The 21,994-nt window shown below is 35.5% G+C and overlaps 1 protein-coding gene across 2 annotated transcripts in view; it reads right to left on the bottom strand.

Annotated features, from left to right (window-relative positions):
- The window catches only part of qin (tudor domain-containing protein qin), a 207,348-nt gene that overhangs the window by 54,534 nt on the left and 130,820 nt on the right, over positions 1-21,994 (bottom strand). For both annotated transcript variants that reach the window (XM_089093401.1, XM_089093402.1), the window contains exons 15-18: positions 16,450-16,564; positions 12,179-12,351; positions 10,257-10,379; positions 2,162-2,298 (exon numbers count right to left, since the gene is read on the bottom strand). In XM_089093401.1, coding sequence (XP_088949527.1) covers positions 2,162-2,298; positions 10,257-10,379; positions 12,179-12,351; positions 16,450-16,564 — 548 coding nt within the window. The remainder of the gene's footprint in view (positions 1-2,161; positions 2,299-10,256; positions 10,380-12,178; positions 12,352-16,449; positions 16,565-21,994) is intronic.

Here is a 21,994-nt window from a genome sequence, read left to right as displayed (position 1 = left end):
CTAGACAGACCAAAAATATCTGAAGTACACTGATTCCATTTATTCAAGGCTGACTGAAATGTTCCTAATCCAGTAGCTCTTTTTGGTCTCAACATAAAAACCTTTCATATTCGGTAACTTTTTTTGGCCTGAGCTGATCAAAAATATTCCTGTCCGGTATTTCTTTTGGTCTGGGTCGATGAAGATTATTTCAAGTCTGGCAACTCTCTTTGGTCTAAGCTGACCGGAAAAATTCAAGTCTTTTGGTCTCTACTGATCAACAATGTTTGAATTCGACAACTCTGCTTGGTCAGGGCTGATCGAAAATATTTAAGTTCGGCAACTCCTTTTGGTTTTGACTGATGAAAAGCATTCTAAATTCATGAACCCCGTTTGGTCTAACCAAAAAATCCGACAACTTCTTTTGCTCGGTAAATCAAACTTACTTCAAGTTGGTTAACTACATTTGTTCTGGGCTAATCGATATATTCCATATCCAGTGACTCCTCTCGGTCTGAGTTGATTGACAATATTCCAACTCCAACGCCTCTTTTTGTTCCAGGTTGATTAAATTTTATTCCAAGTCAAGTAAATGCGTTATTCTTGGTACATTAAAAATATTCCAAGTCTGGTAAGTATTTTTGGTCTAGGCTGATGGGAAAGTTTAGCGGATCTATTTTGGAATGGGCTGTTAGTTTCCCATTCTCTAAATTTCAAGTCACTCAAACGTCAAAAATGTATTCGTGCCTTTACGCCTATTTGGCCAGATTACAGCCTGAGACCCAGTTCCGTAGCCATTCCAGGCCTTTGACGAAAAATAACAATTTTTAAGGAAACTTATTTCCTTCTTATAGCCACCTAGTTTAGAAAACCAAAGGAGGATGTCAGGTCTTTTTCTTGTCTTTTTTATCACAGTTTACTCATACTTTAATCAATCGAAACCTTATCTTGTGCTACAGTTTAATATTTTATTTCTCTTTGATATTTTAGCCTTCTATACACATTGTGTTGACTTTGGTATTTTTCCTAAGAGCACACTGCTTTACTATGACGAACAAATAAAGTTCAAATGGGGACAAGTCCTTATCCCCATTTGAACTTTTATTTCTTCGTCATAGAAAGGCAGCATAGTCTTAGGAAAAAAATACCCACGTCGTGTATATGGATTTGATGTGACCAATCAAGTATATAACTATAAATTCATTATTTCTTTTGCAATTGAAAAAATAAGATAAATGTGCCATCCTAATTAGAAATTCAACTTACATTTAGGCAATACTAGGAAAAAAAATTTACAACTCAAGACTTTGAATGAACACTCTTAATGAAGTCTCTCAGACAAATCTAGCCAATCAACCGGAAACTAATTATTTTGTTCCGTATAAATATTGTTAATTCTAATTGTAATACTATAGTTTATCTGCTCATGACGATCACTGATGTATGATATCAAAATTTATTAGGCTGTTTTAACTTTCTAATAAAAGGACTTATCCCCAATAGAACTATTTGTTTGTGTTGACTTTTGAGACATTTTCCTAGATGCTGGGCAGTCCTGCTTCATTCAATTCTTTTGTTTTAGATTATTCTTCTATAATTAGCACTGTTTGAATTTTATGTTACTATTCATTTTTGCTTTCCAGACAAACACACTTTTTTTCGGATTTTGACAATCACCTTCTAATATGGCAATACTTTTGGCCATATTAGAATGGCAATAACAAATTCTTATATTGTACTAAAAAAGATTCCAAATTCCTAGAACGATGAACCTTTAATTTCTATTAAAATTAGCCAGATATTAAGGTTTCTCGTAGACACTGAGAGTGTTGGAGAGTAAGAATCTTACAATCTTACAATCCCTAACATTTCCTAATTCTAAAAGTAGAAGGAATAAGGTGCTTTAAATTTTTCAAGAAAATATTTTTCCTGGTTGAGCTTTTAGATATAGCTTTGTTTTGTTTATTTGGTATTTATTCTGTTGGGTAGTATTTGAGCTAAATGAAGTAAATACGCGCCAAGAACGGTTACCAATTGACAAAAGTTCACTAGAAGAATGTTTCCTCGGATGCTGACCACAAACTTTGACAGTGTTTATTTGTTGTTTTCTTTAGGAAAGTAAAATAATTGCATCGTAATTACAAAAAAAATAAGGGTAATTCAAGGGATATTGACATATTACCTTGGCCCGGTAGAAGTCGCTAGGCCTTCTTCAACGAGGTGACCTGTTATTGATATATCGTAGTCAGAGGTTTCTTCAAGGAGAGTAATATGATAGATGAGAGTTGTTTCATAAAGCTCATTACGGATACTGCCAAGCTAAAAAGATCGAGAAAAAGGTAAATAATAGCGCTTAATAATAATAGCGGCCATAAAAACAGATGATCAGCGATCTAGTTTTTGTTCAGTTTTTATTTCATTACTGTCTTTCTTTACAAAAACAAATTAAAAGAAGCTTAGCGAACATAAGTAGAGAGTGACATTAAAAACTAAAACGAATATAATAATCGTGTGCCTGAGGGGGGACTACTACCCACTTTTTACGCTGAAGTTTTAAACTTGCTTTACAATTTGGTATAAAGTGCAGTTGGTAGTTACAATGGTGAATTATTTAATGATTCCCTTTCAAAACAATCTGAACTGAAAATGTATCGTTTACACCAAATGAGAAAAAAACAAGCCCTCCCATTCAAAAGGCACTGCAAAAAAAAAAAAAAAAAAAAAAAAAAAAAAAAAAAAAAAACGGTTATCACTTTGCTGAGGTTAGAGAATTAATACTGAGGCAGATCTCTAGTTAAATTTTAGTGTTAACAGCAGGTTGTGGGAAGGGGCATCCCCCCTTATATACATGCTGAGTTTGATTTTGGGGGTTTCAATATTGCTCTCCATATTAGGGGTATATCCATATTTTTTCTAAAACTACACTGGTTTTCTTATTCTAACTAGTGGTGATACATTTACTTTCATTCAGATTCCTTTTTTAGAGTTTCGGCTACTATTTGAATGGGGCCTCTTTACTTGCGTACGCTACTTTAAACTGTTTGAAAATTGTTATTACTATTAACGTGTATCTACAAGAAAAAAACTACTCTGTAACACAGCATCAGACAGTCTATGGTAAAAAACCTTAAATAAATAGGAAATCATAACAATAGTAACTATAACTCCAAAAAAATGGAAAACATATACAGTCACAAGAATTACCATTTTGCCCTGGTTCCATAGAGGCTATGCAAAATTTAACGCGTTTAAATTTACCGATCAAAAGTAATTTGGCACAGGCAAAAATATTTGCATAATCTCGGAAATGGGGGGGGGGGCAGAAACACCCTCAAAAATTGATCCAATCTTGATGAAAAGTACATAGTCAGATTCAGGATACCCATAAACTCCCTAACACAAGTTTCAAGCCCCTAGCTAAGAAGATCGGAAATTTCATACTTATATGTCACAGTTCGAGTTAAATTGATTTTTTCCTCAGGGGTTTGCTGCATGGAGTCTATTACACACGGTCGCAGAATTTCGGAAAAGTATCTCATTCAAACAAAATCAAGATTTCTAGTGCCCCTCTTTAGAGCACGAAGCAATTATAGCACACCTAGGCCACTTCCTACGCCCTTTTTGTCATCTGTGCTACCCCGAGGCAAAGGCCTGAAGTTATGAGGAATTGCAAATTTTATTACAAAAAGCTTCATAAATAGATCTTCATAGAATGGTGAGCTTCTTGAACTGAAGATCTATTAGGGATATTTGGTCAAGAGTATTTTAGGCTTTTTAAAAGACAATTAGGTGGAGCGACTCGGCTTATACAAATGACTAATTTTATCTAAAAGTATGTCAGTGAATTGCAGAAGGAGATGAGAATGTTATACCTTGCTTGAATTTGCACCACAAGAAAATTTTAACACGAAAAGAAATTTTAATTTTAAATTTAACAAGAAAAGAAAGGATTGAGGGGCGGCCGCCTTTTCATATACAGAATAATTTCTATGATTTAGCTCAATTTTTAGCTCTAATGTCACTCTTTACTTTCATTTGAGAACAAAACTTTTCCTTTTTTTTATCAAACTCGTTGAAGATCACCAATTGTCTATTTTCCATTGGTAGAAGATTGCTAGGAAAACCTTAAGCGATATAGTAAAATTACATGCGATGAAAAGTCGATTCTATTCTACATGAGAACCCAGATATGGATAGTCAACCTCAGCAAAGGGCGGAAGCACCAGGATGATTGAAGCTAATAGACAAAAGATAAACTCATAGAGATCAGCCTAATGGGTTTCTACAATACTAAGAGCTACAATGAGGTTCAAATCAAGAGCAAGAGACAAGGGTAATCAAACAGTTCGTGTTAGAACTGTAAGTAAGGAGCGACCCAGCTCAATAGTAACCGAAACTCTAATAAACGGAATTTTGATACCAATAGATACATCAAAAGAATCGGATTTGTATGCTGATTTTAAATATATAAGTTTTATCAAGTTTGGTCATACCCATCAAAAGTTACGAGCCTGAAAAAAATTTGCCTTATTTTCAAAAAAAGAAGGAAGCACCCCCTAAAAGTCACAGAATCTTAATGAAAATCACACTAACAGATTCAGCGCATCAGAGAACCATACTGAAGAGGTTTCCAGCTCCTATTTGCCAAAATGTGGAATATTGTTTTTTTTTTTGCCAGAAGAAAGATCATGGACGCGTATTTATTTAAAAAAAAAAATTTTAAGGGTTGATAATATCGACCCAGTGGTCCTAGCATGTTGCAAAAGGGCTCATTCGAACGGAAATTAAAAGTTCTAGTGCCGTTTTTAAGTGACCCAAAAAATTGGAGGGCATCTAGGCCCCTTCAACGCTCATTTTTTCCCAAAATCACCGGATCAAAATTTTGAGATAGCCATTTTGTTCAGCATAGTCGAAAAATCTAACATCTATGTCTTTGAGGACGAAATATTCCCTCATAGTCCCCGAGGAAAGGGCTGCAAGTTATGAACTTTTCCCATTGTTTACGTATAGTATTGGTTATTGGGAAGTATACACACGTTTTCAGGGGGGATTTTTTCTGGTGGGGGGGATTCGGAGGGAGGGGGTTACGTTTGAGGATCTTTCCATGGAGGAATTTTTCATGGGAGAAGAGAATTTTCCATGAAGGAGTGCCGGATTTCCCAGCATTATTTAAAAAACGATCAGAAGTTAAATAAAAACTCAACTGAAAGTAAGGAGTAACATTAAAACCTAAAACGAACAGAAATTATTACGTACCTGAGGGGGTTCGCCCCCTCGTCAATACCTCACTCTTTACGCTAATTTATCTTTTTAGCACTTTCAAAAGAGCTATTTTTTCTAATTAAACGGTCTTTGTGATTCAGGGGTCATTCTTATAGAACTGGAACAAAATTCGAACTTTAAGGTAAAGAGCGAGGTATTGACAAAGGGGCGAACCCCCTCATTTATGTAATAACTTCTGTTCGTTTTATGTTTTAATGTTGCTCCTTACTTTCAGTTGAAAAACAGCTTATTTTTTTATTTAATCAATAGTAAGGGTAAAGAACTTCCGGCTTTGGCATGACCAAATATTCATAATATTAGCGCACACCTATTTCATGGTTCACGAAATCCAAGAACCAGGGTTTCCCTCTCACTTACACTCCCATTATAAACCTTCCATTACTCCACGGATATTTCCTAACAATGAGAATGCAACGAAATCTGACTTTATTATTTTTAATATGTAAAAGCCAATTTTACTAACTAACTTAACTAAAAATCTAATACTCTCAACAGGCTATTTATTTTTTTAGTATTCTAAAGTTAGGAAATATCTGTCATACTTTATAAACTGGCGGTTGGCATTTAGTTTACTTATCTATTTAGACATTACAAGAGGAACCTTAAAATTACAAAATGAAAAAGTTTCATTTTGATTGTGATAGTTCTTGAAGCACTAATTTTGTTCATTGAGAAAATTCAACGTCACTCTTTTTGTCCATCAGAGAAACTTAGTTTAATTACATTTATTTTAGGAAAGGGAGAAGTGGCGTTGACCCGATTTTGCGACTTAGATTAACAAAAGTGACAGAATGTCTGAATAATTAGACCCCCTTAGCACAAAGTGTTAAAGTCAAAGAACCGGCGTTTGGTTCAGCAGAGTTTAAAACTTTGGTTAAGCTTTTATTCTTATGAGATAGACAAGACAAGTATGTTCACAGGGTTAGCTCTATTTACAAATAAATGTTGCTCCGTTTAAGTCAGAAAGCAAGGATAGTATTGGGTTTTGTGTGGAGTCTGAAGTAAAGTAGTGTTTTGTTTTTATTACCGATTATATGAACTATTCTAACAGATTTCGTCCGCAGCAGATAGCAACGGCCATGGGAGAGCTCTACTGGAAACAATATTTCATTATTAAGCGCACAGTGTAAATGCTAGGGGAGTAGCAACTCCCAACATATTGCAGAAATACCTTTAGCCAAATAGAAGATCACATTCATACGAAAACGTAAATTTGATTCTGTATCCGCACCTAGCCGCTGAGAAAAAGTTGAACTTGAGTGTAAAGAAACTTATTACCTCATTTTCAGAAAACTTCTATTTTATTATGTAAAGCAAATACAATTAATCGAGCAACTATTGACAAAGCACTGTTAAAGTAAGGAAAGGAGAGCAAAAATTACCTTGCGTTTTGCTAACAATGCCCTTCATAACCCTCGAACAACTCCCCTTTTCCCCGGTCAATATTCACTCCTTCGACCCCGCCTCCCCCGTTCTGTGTCAACAAAAATCCCCCGTCTCGCCCCAATCCGAGTTTGCACAGAAAGATATAGAAGAACTTTTATCCCTTACATAGTTGACATTTTCAACCACTGAATCTCCGCTGCCTCCCCCCCCCCCCCCACTCACTCTTTACCTCATAGTTATTAAGTTTAATGCCCATTTTGCAAATTTGGAGGTTTTATATTTATGTTTGTTAGTCACCAAGTAATTTATTTTTTTTTTTTAATTCTAATTTATCCCCTTTTTAATTTTACGAGTTTTTTTTTTGGGGGGGGGGGGGCATTCTTGCTTACTTGAAATTGGCCTTCTAATTTTATGAGTTTAATTTGTACTTTTTTTTTAAAGTTTTTAAATATTTGACATTGACCCTTTTATAATTTACTGTTGTTGTTTGATTGTTTGTTTTTGTTGTTCTTTTTTAACTGTATTTGACGCTAAAGTGCGAATTCGGCCCTTTTGGGCTTGTGATAGCCATTTTTCAGCAATAAATCTTATCTTATCTTACTGTTAGAATTTTTTTTTAACTTCGCAAAAACCGAAAGAAGGCCGATAGGACGTCAGCCATACCCCAATTCTTAGATTACCTTGAATATATTACTAAGCACGAACAATAATTAAACAAATAACAATTTTCTTCCAATGAGAGGAATCAGCAAAAACTGTCTGTCTATCTGCTGAACGAAAATCTGATTCCTAACCAATATAACTAACCGTTTACGTTATCTGTAAATCCAAGCAACTTTCTGTTATTGCATACACGACAAATATCTAGTCTGTGCATCCTCTATCTCCTCTCAACCCCTTATCTAAAACATTATCGGTTCTTGATAAAAATTAATATACCCAACGAGCAGTTTGCTATTACCAAGGACATTACATAGAGCAGAAATATGCAGCTTAGTTTGGAATCAGATTTTAGGTACCGGTATCTTGTCTGCCTGCCACGAATAGGTACAGGAAAAGATTATTTCGGGTAAACTATGAGTTCCACAAGATTCAAACAATTAAACATGGACAAGTTTTGTTCTGTTCTTGAATGGAAAAACAAATTCAAAAAATATATTGAATGGAGAATCAAATTCAAAATAAAAATATGGAGAAGATCCCACTTCCCCACTTAATATTATAGTTCATTATGATAAGCTTTTACAGCAAACTATATTAGATTTCCATGTTATTTCTTCTTCCCTTTTGTTGTCATACGCTAAAGATATGATATCCAAGAAATTGTCATCCACACTGCATACAGGCATGCATGGAAGGTCGCGTAATACAGCTTCCTACCCCCCCCCCCCCAAAAAAAAACAACAACAAAAACAATCAATATTATTTTTCGATATTTACTTAATGACCACCAAAATAATTATTTCTTTAGTTATTACTTTAGTATTACGTTATTACTTTTAAAACAAAGGTTTTGGATAAGGTGAACCAAGTGTTCTAGTTATATTTTTCTGAGGGAATGAACGGACCATCAACAATTTTTCAAGGGCCATAGCTCTAGAAGCGAGAAGCATTGTTTTAGTCTCATTATTGCAAATTCGACCTAATTATTGCAAATTGCAAATGCTGCCCTTCCCCAAATATTAGTGCAAATGACAACGCCTCCAAGCAAAAATGAAGCATAGTCACCAAAAATGCAATCGAAAAAGATGAAATTTGATGTGACTAAACGTTAGAGAAAAAAAAAATGGTTTTATGGTAGTTGACGTTTAACGGCAAAGAATTCAAATAATGAATTAGTGCAGAGTTAAACTAAGGTATTAGAGTGGAGCATATGTGACAATCTTCGTGTGGTGCCTCGAGAGTCCTAGGCACAATAGGAGACTAATGCTGCAAATTTCAGTCGCTGTTCCCTCACTGGCCATCCAGCCCAATGTCTGCCATGAGATTGAGTATTTCGTGGAATACACTGCTGGTCTGGAGCTGGCGGGTGGAGTTCTCGGACTTGGGGAAAATAATAGTAAACAATTTCATACTGTTAAGGAAGGATATTTAACCGATTACCCTTATTTACTTCCGTTATGCAATAACTTTTTTTTTCGTTTTTCATTCTAAATGCTCAAATATTCCTTTTTTTAAACAAAAATATAAAAGAATTAAATTTTAAACGGGAATCTAATTTTCAATACGTAGACGCAAATTTTCTCAAATTACAATCAGGCAAAAAAAAAAAAAAAAATACAGCAAAATCACATTGTTTCCATTCAATCCCAACAATAGGGAAAACTAGAGTAAAACATTTTTAACTAAAAAAAACATAATACTCATTCGCAAAACTGCAATAAAAAAAAGATGATAAAATGAAACTAAATAAGTAATTTTTTATCGTTAACGTTGTGTAAGAGCATTCATTCTTAAAGATTGACAAAAAAAGCCACACTTTCACAGAAAGTATGGGAAAATAATGCTTAGAGTTACAGCCAATATTATTGCTTCGTTTTATTGGTTATGAATAAGCCTTTATTCAGCAGATAAAATGGGGATTTTCAAGTTCTTAATGACATAAAATGTCAGAAAAGTTGGCACAAGTTATAACGGTACTCTTTCAAATTAATAAAGAAAGAGTTAAGCCGGATAACTGGCTTAAAGGATGCCTTTGAAAAGAGTTAGGTGCCTAACAAAGTCGCAACCTTTCCCCTGTCATTTGGATTCCTCTGACAGATCTTAAATTTTGAATAAAACCCTAGAGGAAGTTAGTAAAACAAAATGTCAATGGGATGGTAAGATGATAACCGACCAGATTATGGAGACGATCTCGGGTTACATGGGAACAGCGTAGAGGAGTATGATCACGTTCAAGATAGTCTCAAAAAACAAGTTTATGAGCTATTCTTCAATATAAATGTGAAGAAGACAAACTTGAGAAAAGAAAAACTACTCAAGTTAGTATACAGGTAAGGAACAAAGCACTTGAACAAATAGATGGGTTTTGTTTATACGAGCAGTGTTATAGCCAAAGATGAGGTTATTTCGTTCCCGCCTAAACATAATAATCAACACAGTCCACTGACTCCAGGGCAAAATAGAAAACACAAGGGTTTTGTATATTTACAGCATCTAACAAAGATTCAAAAGTGATTTAAAAAAATAAATATAAATAGTAGAACAACAATATTAAAAAAAAAAACAATAAAACAATGAACGAGCTAGCCGTCATAAAGAATACAGATATTGGGCCTAACGTATCTTATTGAATGAGGTAGTTCAAACCTACTTAATGTTTATATTATACAAGAGCAGCTTAGTTGATACGAATATGTTCTCTGGATGATAACAAAACATTGTATATCAAGGACGTTTTCCTAACCTAATGTGGTAAGAACACCCCAGAGAAGCCTGAAATGAGACAGCAAAAAGTTACCAAATCTGTGCAGTTTCGTTATGGGCTTGACAAAGCAGAGGCTTTGAACAGAGTGAGATGGAGATGGGGTGTTAATCAGTGTGCAGTAGGCGACTTAAAACCATCATCAACTTGGGAAACGTTAGTAGTATTAAGAATAACAATTTACCTTTCTTATCTGGCATAGAAGTTGTGGCTTATCTTCCAGATCTACTACGAATTTCTTGGCTTCATTAGTCCAATTTCGAGAGGGGTTACTTGGGGTAATTTCAAATAATTTGCATCTGATAGCCTGCAATATTAATTTGTTGTGTTTTATACCTTAGAAAGGAGATGAAAAAAAATAATAGGACAACCTTGAACATCTTGAAAGAAAAGGTAAATTTGAAGAGATTCAGTAGTTTTGTACACAGAGAAAGGAAAAAGTTACTTTCTTCTACGTCCAAACGCTATGAACAGTGAATTTCAGAATTAGCGAACATTAAAACAGTAGAAGTAAAATACATGAGAAGCGCAGGCCAAGACACGAAAGACAGGCCAAAACACGAAACACAGGCCAAGACACGAAAAGAGGGGAGATGGCGCCTTAAAGCCCATTCTTAAAACTCCTCAAAATTTTTAAGATATCACTATAATTCTCTATATTATTTTTATATCCCTGTTTTATTTCGAGTTTCCAATACCCCCTCCCCCCTCTTCTTCCCGACAAAAATGGGCATAGGTGCCTTTTCTATGAACTCAAATAGCCTGTTGGCTCATTCGATAACAAACTGAGTAAGTTTGTTATTGTAAGATCTTCTCTTGATATTTTTAGCGCCTTTTCTTTTCTAGAAGTTTATTTTAGTGCATTACTGCAACTAATAAAGGACATTGAATATGTGGAATTATTATTTGTTTTTCAATGTAGGTCTACACTTTCGTTAAAGCACTACAGTGCAACAAGCCAAAGCCATCTTAAGGAGTTGCAACATCCCTATGTAAAAAAGACAATCCTAGCATTATGCCAGGACACACTAGATATCATAAGTTTTAGTTTTTCTCGAAGGTCACCTCCACGTTTCCATTCTTTTAACTTTCTCTTAATCTTTGTATAACTCTTTCTGGAGCTAGGTCATTTAAATATTAGAGGAAAAGGAGACACAAACTTTCTGTTGGGGTCTTGGCCGTAATTATAAGAAAAAGGTCCAACTGGACATTTGTAATTTTCAATTTTCTCTCTATACTAAACGTTGGGCCCCTGACCCTAAATATTAGTTACCTGTCTTTTTCCCCTATTAAGTCCCTCTGAGCTTAGTTTTCCCTTTTTTTTCTGTAATACTCCTTCACGTCCCGGGGGAGAAATCCGCTAAATAAGACAAGTATTCATCCGTGAAAACCAGATGGTTACAAAGCAGCATTGCCAGACTTCTTTCAGCTTCAATTGAGAATTAATTGATTCTTGAACCTGCGTAGCTAAGACCTTGGGTGCATTTCCATAATTGGTCAAAATTTCAACAGGGACCCACCTTAAAGAGATACAGTATCTTTGTTCGTTTCCCTTGTTTTTGTAGTTCTACACTGGGTGTTTTTTTTTAATTCTTAGAAAACAAATGGTAAGTTTCTTACCGTTTATAAGTGCCTATATTCATCTCCTGGCCTAGGTTTCACGTTTTGGAAGTTTCGATACGACCTTTTGCTTTGGGAGGGTTACTTCTGTTATGTTATTATTGAGAAATCTCCTATAAAGAGAAGATATCTTCGTTTATGGCTTTAAGGATAAAGCTGGTTTTTAGGTATATACAAAATTATCGATTCGGTTACACCTGAGGGGTACATCCTCCCAGTCTGGCACGAGCGTGGAGGTCTGAAGTGACGGTTGCACAAAGCTAAAAAAAAGGGAGATTTTGAGACGAGTTTTCCTCCTTCTCCGGACAGTTTCTCTAGGTTATAAGGATATAACCATACCAATCATAATTTGAATAGATCGTTTTTACTTGGAAAGAGGAGTGTAGGCTTAAGTAGCACCTCCCCGTCCCCCTCTCCCTCTCTCTCTATCTTGGCTCTACAATACACTAAGATTTAAAAAAAAAACAATAACAAGAAAGTTCTTACCTGTGCCGGAAGGACGGTAAACTTCCGAGCCATCTTTCGAACTTGCGACAAAGGTAGGACAAGCTTATTGCCGTAATCAACATAACGTATAAGAATTTTCCGATCCGGGTAGGTTTCGAGGACGATGGCGCGGTACCATTGTTTATCAAGGTATGGGGCAGCACATATAATTCCTATAAAAATTTCGTTTTTTTAGTATAATTAGAATATTATAACATAATATAACCATAAGAGTTTCTTAATATGACGGAATTTTAACCTCTATCCAAATACCCAACATAAGAATATCGAAACGCAAACCGATCGCCCCTCCCCTCCCCTCCTCAAAGCAATAATTTTAAGTAGGCTATAATATGCAATAAACATTATACCTGGTAAGATAGATGATTAACTGCCAACAAACAAAAAATGTGATCTAGGCAAAAAAAATTACCGTCAACCAGAGGATTTAAGTGAGGCATCTCCAAGTGTCCTCCATTCCGACAGTACATCCTTAACTCAAAGTGTTTAAATTAAATAAGAGATAGCTTATACTAACCCAAAAATTTCGACGTGCTCCGCAATAACATGTAAAGACCGTCTAAATACCACTAATCCCGGTTCTAGGCGTTTACCCCTTCCCCCAGAAAATAACCCCCTCCTCCCCGTTGAAAACACCCCCCGTTGGAAAATAAAGGATTTCCAAATTTGGGAGTTTTATTTGAGTTTTTTTTTTAATTTCCGTAGCGCGATGGAATTTTGGTACTTGTTTATTATGCGCCACTCACTCAAATTTACGCTGTGTAAAACTCGAGAACAAACCTTTTTTTCGTTAGTTTAGAAATAAATTTGGGCTATCGATTTGCATATTGGGGGGGGGGGGTTAAGGTATTGTGGGTCTACATGCAAAATGTGTTTGGTACAATTATTCTGCATATTAGATAGATAGATAGATAGATAAGTGCATTTTAAAGTCAAATATACGGCCATGAACACAATAAAATAACATAAATGAAAGTCACAAATAACATAAACTTTGATCAGCGATCGAACAGTTCGTGTAATGAACTGTAAGTACGGAGCGGCTCAATAGTAACTGAAACTATAAAAAAGAGAATTTTGATACCAATAGATAAATCAAAAGAATCAAATTTTCATGTTAATGTCAAATATATAAGTTTCACCAAGTTTAGTCTTACCCATCAACAGTTATGTGCCTGAGAAAATTTGTGTTTTTTTCGAAAAAAAAGGAAACCCCCCTAAACGTCATAGAACCTTAATGGAAACCACATCATCAAATTCAGCGTATTAGAGAACCCTACTGTAGAGGTTTCAAGCTTCTATCTGCAAAATGTGGAATTTTTTTTTTTTGCCAGAAGAAAATCACTGATGCGTGTTTATTTTATTTTTTTTTCAGGGGTGGTCGTATCAATCCAGTGGTCCTAGAATATCGCAGGAGGGTTCATTCGAACAAAAATTAAAATTTCTAGTGCTCTTTTTAAGTGACCAAAAAAATGGAGGGCAACGAGGCCCCCTCCCACGCTCATTTTTTCCCTAAGTCACCCGATCAAAAATTTGAGATAACCATTTTGTTCAGCATGGACAAAAAACATAATAACTATGCCTTTGAGGATGACTTTATCCCCACAGTTCCTGCAAGTTCTGAACTTTGTCCAATGTTTACATATAGTATTGGTTATCGGGAAGTATACAGACGTTTTCAGGGGAGGGGGGAATTTTTCTGGCAGTGGGGGCGGGGGAGGTCGGGGATTACAGGGGAGGACCTTTCCACGGAGGAAGTCTTCATGGGGCAAGGGAAATTGTTATGAAGAGGGCGCCGGATTTCTCAGTATTATTCAAAAACGGATCAGAAATTAAATCGAAAAAAAACAAGTTTTTTCAACTGAAAGTAAGGACATCAAAACTTAAAACAAACAGAAATTATTATGTATATGAGGGGGTTCGCCCCCCTAGTCAATACCTCGCTCTTTACGCTAAATATTTTTTAGTACTTTCATAACAGCTGTTTACTCTAATTAAACGGCCTTTGTGATTAAGGGGCCCTTCTTAAAGAATTGGAACAAAATCCGAACTTTAGCGTAAAGAGCGAGGTATTGACTATTGGGCGAACCCTCTAATATACGTAATAAAAATATACGAACATTAAAGTTCATTACGTAACTTAATTCGTAAGTTACGTATTTATTACTAATAAAAACCTTCGTAAATAAAATTAAAAGATCTAGTGCCCTTTTTAAGTAGCCAAAAATTGGAGGGCAACTAGGCCCTCCGCCCCTCTTTTCTCAAAATCATCCGATCAAAATTTCCAGAAAGTCATTTAGCCAGAAAAAGAGTAAAATTAATATATAAATTTCCTTTTAATTATTCATGGACGGTGAGTCAAAACTAAAACCTGCATTAATTCAAAAACGTTTAGAAATTAAATAAGAAAACAATTTGTTTCAACTGAAAGTAAGGCGCCACATTAAAACTTAAAACGAACAGAAATTATTCCGTATATGAAAGGGGCTGTCCACTCCTCAACGCCTCGCTCTTTACGATGAAGTCGGACTCGTTCTCACAACTCTATGTTTTAAAATAATAAAAAACTTTAGCGTAAACGCCGGCCACCACTAATCACCCTTTCCTTGTCATAATTCTCCAATCCAAAGACTCCTTCTCTTCAACAATATGGAGTTTTACACTTGGACAAACTTTTTTCCAAGTGTGTCATCAATTTTTTTTTTGCCGCAAGGAGCACAAAATCTACTCTTAGCACAACATGCCCCCTATAATCTCTTCCCCACTTTTAAACCACCCTTCAAAATTGCTTTTTAAAGCTGTTTTAAAAATAAGGTCAAAACAAAAATTGCAAAGATGTATCACGGAAAGAGAAGTTATTAAAATTACAGTGAACGCAGAATAGGCCAACCAAAATAAAAAGGTAATCATGTCCGACAAGCAAACGTTATAAAGCTCTTTCTTACTATTTCAATAATCCCATTAGCCCCTGGCGTGCTTGTGGGCTTTTAGGTTATAAAGTTACTTGAATATATATATATATATATATATATATATATATATATATATATATATATATATATATATATATATATATATACCTTTCTGAATTCAGATATCTATGGACTAATGCTTGATTTTCTCTTAGAACTATCACATAATTCATGCAAATGTAAACCACAGAGGACTTTACAAAGCAATTAGTTGGCAATATTGGTGGAATAGGAAGCACCATTGGACATGCATTTGAATCATACGCTGTTTCTGCTATTATTTTGATTATACCATACTGCCTATATCATCCCATTTTATTTATTATTTTTTTTGTCTTAGTAGAATGATGGAAAACAGTCCTTAAGTCAGAAAATAAATTTTACTAGTATCGATTTGCTATTAACAGAGGAACATAACAGAATACAATAGGCCCGTTCTTTTGCACTAAGATCTTACATCTAAGATCTCAAATCTTTCTGCAAAGATTTCCGTCCTTTTAACTAATGTGTGTTCTGAGATCTTACAGCTCACTGATGTTAGCCAAAAGTGTGAAGGACGTCATCTTTCTGCCATATAGAACGATGATGAGATAACTTTGATGATATACTCATCATTGTTCTTAGACCGCTGATCAGAGCAGAATGATGAAAGGCGTTTGCAAAAGAACGCTGTAAGATGTAAGATCTTAGTGTTAAGATTTCACTTCTGAGTGTTCTCTGTCAAAAAAATATAAGATCTTAGCACAAAGATGAGTAAAAGAACGGCCCTAATATAAACAATATCGCGGTCGTCTCGTGCACTTTCGTAGGATTTGACAACATTGGTACAACTTGATTATGCTAACCTTTACAGTCACTACTTGAATGTGTATTAAATAATAAAAACCAGGAAAATTGTGAATTTCTTTTTTTTGCCATCAAACAAAACACTCCATGTTTGTTTTGATTTTTCTTTTTTTTTGTTCAGATCTAAACGTCAACTTCTTTCTGTTGGCCTATGTATTGATATACCTATGAAAAAGAATACAATTTATTCTATGTATGTTCATGACTGATGCAATAATCCTGAGATTACCTTTTTCTTTTCTCCTAAAAAGATTAAGTGTGCACTTGTGAACCCGGATATGGACGGTGCTCTATCAGAGTGAGTATTCTTTATTCTTTTAGTATACATACTTTTCTTTTAAGTAATACAGTGACTCAATATTCTTTGATACATTCAAGAGCTAAGTTCAAATTGGTGCAACTCCTCAGAAATTACCCTTAAAATATCATCACCTTTTTCAATGGTAAAGAAATTAAGATCCTTCGCAGTATCGGAATTGTACAACAGCTGCATTTGCTGATTCATTTCTTCAAAATCGACGATGTTCGATTTATCATCGGAATTCCACTGAAAATAATAAAAAAAAAAAAATAAAAGACAAGCTTAGCAATTACAATTACAAAGCATACACAGTCTGACTGGTCTTTATATCGAATATAGAGAAAAACGACGACAAATTCAGGATTTTATTTTAATGATTAGAGAAGGCCTGCCTAATACAGGATTATTATCCCTCATTACCTTGTTCGGCCTTAGGCTCTTATATAGAAGACTATCTTGAATGGGACAGCATAGAAGTTGGGTTAGATAGAATGCTCATTTTGTAATGATCAATTGTACCTTTGTATAGTAAATGATCTTAACCGACTGGGTTATAACAATACAACCAGTCGGTTAAGATCCTCTAGACGACTCTTGGAGGCAAGGCAAGTAATTTCTAAAAAGTCATCAGATACACCAATTAATTTTGAGCAGCGGAATGTAGTTTTCAAACAGTTCGTGGCAACGAACTGTAAGTAAGAAGCGACCCGGCTCATCAGTAACCGAAACTCTAAAAAACGAAATTTTGATATCAATAGATGTATCAAAAGAATGGGCTTTTCATGCTGATTTTAGGTGTATAAATTTCATTTAGTTTAGTCTTACCTATCAAAGCTTGCGAAAATGAAAAAATTTTCCTGATTTTCAAAAAAAAGGGGAAACAGTCCTTATGATTTAAGTGATCTCAATGAATAGTACATCATAAGATTCAGCGTTCCAGAGAACCGTGCTGTATATGTTTCTAGCTCCTATCTGGAAAAATGTGGTATTTTGTATTTTTTGCCAGAAGAAAGATCACGGATGCGTGTTTATTTTTTTTCCCAGTGGTGATCGTATCGACCCAGTGGTCCTAGAATTTCGCAAGAGGGCTCATTCAAATGGAAATTAAAAGTTCTACTGCCCATTTTAAGTGATTGAAAAATTGGAGGGCACCTAGGCCCCCTTCCCACCCACTTTTTCCCAAAATCATCCGATTAAAATTTTGATAGCCATTTTGTTCAACATAGTTGAAAGGCCCAATAACTATGCCTTTGGGTATAACATGACCCCCCTCCCACAGCCCAGGGGAAAGGTCTTTAAGTTATAAAATTTGCCCATTCTTTGCGCATAGTATTTTCCATCTCAATTTTACACGTGGAGTGGTTCAGAGTAATTGTTCAAGGCAAATTTTCACCGAGATTGAATTGTCAAGAGGATATTTTCGTGGGGAGGGGTTTTTTCTATGGACGTGGGGCTAGACTTCCTGGCGTTATTTAAAAAACGATCAGAAATTAAATAAAAAAAACAAGTTTTTTCAACTGAAAGTAAGGAGCAACATTAAAACTTAAATCGAACAGAAATTATTATGTATATAAAGGGGGTTGCCCCTCCTAAACACCTTGCTCTTTACGCTGAAGTTTGAATTTTGTCCCAATTATTCAATAATGACTCTTGAAATACAAGGTCCGTTTAATTAGAACAATAGGATACTTTTTTAAAAGTACAAAAAACTTTAGCGTAAAGAGCGAGGTGTTGAGGAGGGGGCAGCCCCCTTTATATACGTAATAATTTCTGCTCGTTTTAAGTTTTAATGTTGCTCCTTACTTTCAGTTGAAAAAACTTGTTTTTTTTTAATTTAACATGCTGAAAAGGTTTGCTTTTTAGTGATCACATTTCAAAATCTGTACCGCTGTACAATAAATACAACATCAAAATATACCCGGTTCTTCTTTAGTGTTGGTGTTTTATTAACTTTCGTATTGCATGTTTATTTGCATGTGAAAAAATTCCTGATTTTGTAGCGAATTTGAAACGCAATCTAAATTTTATAAAAAAGCTCCACTTGTGTGAGGATTTCACGATAAGAAAAAAGCAACAAAAAGAAATACAAAACAAAAGCGTAAGATACTGTTTAACCCTCTATGAATACATATCTTTTGACAACCATACAGTTTTTTATCTCTTGAAAGGAGAGAGCGATGTGATTCTTAAGACGTCCTCTTTGATTTAAATATGCACTTCTAGGTACAGCTTAAATAGCTGCGCGTAGCGTTAAGTTTTATAAGATATTAGAGCTAAATTTGACTAACTTGTCACGTTTTATCAAACAAATCCCTATAGCTCATCTAAAAATTAGGCTAATGATAAGAAATTTTTATAAGTTTGTCTTCCAATCTTGGAAGAGAAAATGATAATGTTAAGAAATTTTTATACCTTTGTCTTCCAATTTGTCTTTGTCTACCAAGTTCAATAGTAAAAAAATTCAAAGTTTCAGTACAACAAATAGGCACAGCAAAAATCCCAGCTCTTCCATCCCACCATGTTTGATCGGACGGTCTCTTAGCGAAAAGCGCTTAAGAAATAAATTTAATAACTCTCTTTCTCCTCTGCAGCAGTTCAAACTGATCCCGGACTAGGAAAAAATATAACAAGAAAAGTTATGCTTACTTCTGATAACATTGTGTTGATATTTGATAGCCTATTCAGCTGGATGTCTCGATGACAAGAATTTAGAGGTCCCACCCCTTTCCTTTCTCTCCCATGGGCGGATTGGGGCCCGATTCCCCGAAGGCGTCAATTTATATTAGTTTATTTCCCAGCAGCTTTTGTTCAAGTTTGATAGCCCCATCTCATGTATACCCTGATGAGAAGAATTTGGGGATTTTATTTTGTGTAAGTTTGTGGAATGGATACGACCTTTCAATAGGCTGGACTGAAGAATTTATTCTAAAATTGATAATTTGAATTGCTCGGAGTCAAACAATCCTTTGTAAAGAATTGCAAGTAAGGAACGACTTTTGCTAATAGCAGCCGAAACTGTAAATAAAAGCAGTTTTGGTTACAATACATACCATAAAAAAAGCTTTTTACAAATATATAAAATTCATTAAGCTTAAGGTTAACCACCAAAGACTAAAAGCCTAATAAAATTTTCCTGGATTTCGAAAAATGGGACAACACTACCAAAAAAGCGAATGATCCTGATGAAAAATACAACGTCAAATTCAACATACCAGAGAACCATACTGAAGTGGTTTCAAATGTGAAATATTGTATTTTTTTTTCCGAGAAGGAGGATAGGAAATTTTTTTTTTCCAGGGGTAGTCATATCAAACCTGTGGTCCAAGAATATTGGGAGAGGCGTTATTAGAAACACCCTTTTTAGGTAGCAAAAAAGACTGCACCACACCAAAGTGGTGTTTTCTGCCTTTTTGTGGTACACAACGAAAATTTTGGCCCAAAGGGTTTCAAAAAGCCATCGATTGAAAATTCTGAGATACCCAATCAATTTAAAATTATTGAAAAATTGACTATTGAACTTCCTAGTTTCAGAGGCACTAAAGCCACACGGTGGCTGGTTTTTTCCTAAAGATGCATGCAGTCCATACAAAATTAGCGGTTAATACAAAAAGTTATCTTAAAGCTACAATTAACTAAGTTGATTCATTTGAGACTTAACAAAATTATACATATATAGTGTTGCATAATTATGCATCAGACATTATGGAGGGGAAATGTGCTTGATGCCTCGAAAAGTGCGTTCTTATGTCTGAATTTCATAACTTTTCTTGAACCTTGTAGTAAACAAAGAGGGGTGGCGGGAGGGGTAAACATTAATGTTGATTACCTGGTGCAGCTAGAAAATTTTTCGGTGAGGAGGGGGAGGGGGGCAGTCCTACCAGGAGCTCTGTTTTCACCAAAATATAAATAAGGGACCTTTTTTATTTTGCATTTATATACATTGTTTAATATCTTTTGGTTTGCCGGGGGAGGGGGGTGGGGCTCCGTGGCGTCGATGGGAAAAATTACTATAAAAAGATTTATGGAAATGATAACCCTAGAATTATTCTTTCATATTTCAGACCCCTTCCTTAAAAATGTTTGGAGGGGTGTATGTTTTCAGATATGATTATCATCCTCGAAGCCTTGCACTATGAATATTGAAATTTAATGCAAAAAAGACGCCTTGAAGCAGGAAGTAGTAAGCTTCTTCATGTTCATTTCAAAGTTGCTCATTATTGCTATTGAAAAATTTGCATAATTTTAGAAACAGAAGTTGAAAATTCCAAGAAAGGGGTGCGATGAGGCAGCTGAGTGCTGAGGGGACAGAATGCTTTTACTACGGAGACGAGTTTATTCCTTAAGTATACTTTAGTTCGCAAATATTCCTAAATAAAAAATTACTAAATTGGAGAGCAAATCATAGGCAGCGCGATAGCGCTGCATAAGTAAAGAACGATGTTGGCACAATGTATTATTTTTTTTTCCGTACCCGGGCACTTCGCATCGAAGGAGTTGTTGTAGAAACTTCGAAAAGGGCTCATTCGATTGGAACTTGGAGTGGCTAGTACCCTTTTTAATAGTCGAAAAGTGATTGGAGGGCAACTAGCCCCCCCCCCCCACGCCTATCATTTCCCCAAACACATCAAATCAAAATTTTGAGATAGCTATTTTGTTCAGCGTAGTTTATTTCCAGATAAAAAATATATTTTTGAGGAGGACACTCCCCCACAACCCTCGGGACAAGGGTTTTAAGTTATACTCTGAGGGCATATACGAACGATGTTGGCACAATGTATTATTTATTATTTTTTTCCTTTACAGCAGGGCACTTCGTATCGAATAATTGTCGTAGAAACTTCGAAAAGGGCTCATTCAATTGGAAATTGGAGTGGCTTGTGCTCATTTTAATAGCCGAAAGTGATTGGAAGGCAACTAACACCCTTTCCATGCCCACTATTTCCCGAAACACATCCAATCAAAATTTTGAGATAGCTATTTTCTCCAGCGTAGTTGATTTCCAGATAGAAATAATGTTTTTGAGGAGGACACTCCCCCACACCCTTCAGGGCAAGGGTTGTATGTTATGCCCTGGGGGCATATAAGGTTTTTATACAAGACGTTGTCGTAAAAGGCTCATTCGAGTGGAAATTCAAAGGGCTAGTGGTGCACTTTTTAAAAATTGAAAATGAATGAAGGCCAACTAGTCCCCCCAAGCCCATCATTCCCCCAAACATATCCAATCAAAATGTTGAGATAGCCATTTTGTTCAGCGTAGTTGATTGCCAGATAGAAAACATGTTTTTGAGGAGGACACTCCCCCACGACCCTCGGGGCAAGGGTTGTAAGTTATGCCCTGGGGGCATATAAGGTTTTTATAGAACGCGGTAGAAACTTCAAAAAGGGCTCATTAGATCGGAAATTGAAATGGCTAGTGCCCTTTTTAATAGTCGAAAGTGATTGGAAGGAAACGAACACCTCTTCCACGCCAACCCTTTCCCCAAGCACATACAATAAAATATTTGAGATATCCAACTTGTCTCACGACGTTCAAAGTATCAGGAAATTATACCTTTGAGCAGGATACTCCCCCCACAGCCTTCAGGGCAAGGGTTAGAAGCTATGCCATGGGGGAATATAAAGTTTTTATTGAAATCTTTGTCGTAAAAACTTGAAAAAGGGCTCATTCGATTTGAA

This window comes from Artemia sp. Qi Xiang Cuo, chromosome 8 (assembly GCF_049724085.1).
Source record: "Artemia sp. Qi Xiang Cuo chromosome 8, ASM4972408v1, whole genome shotgun sequence".
Classification (NCBI taxonomy): domain Eukaryota; kingdom Metazoa; phylum Arthropoda; class Branchiopoda; order Anostraca; family Artemiidae; genus Artemia; species Artemia sp. Qi Xiang Cuo.
This window is presented reverse-complemented; position numbering and strand designations above follow the sequence as displayed.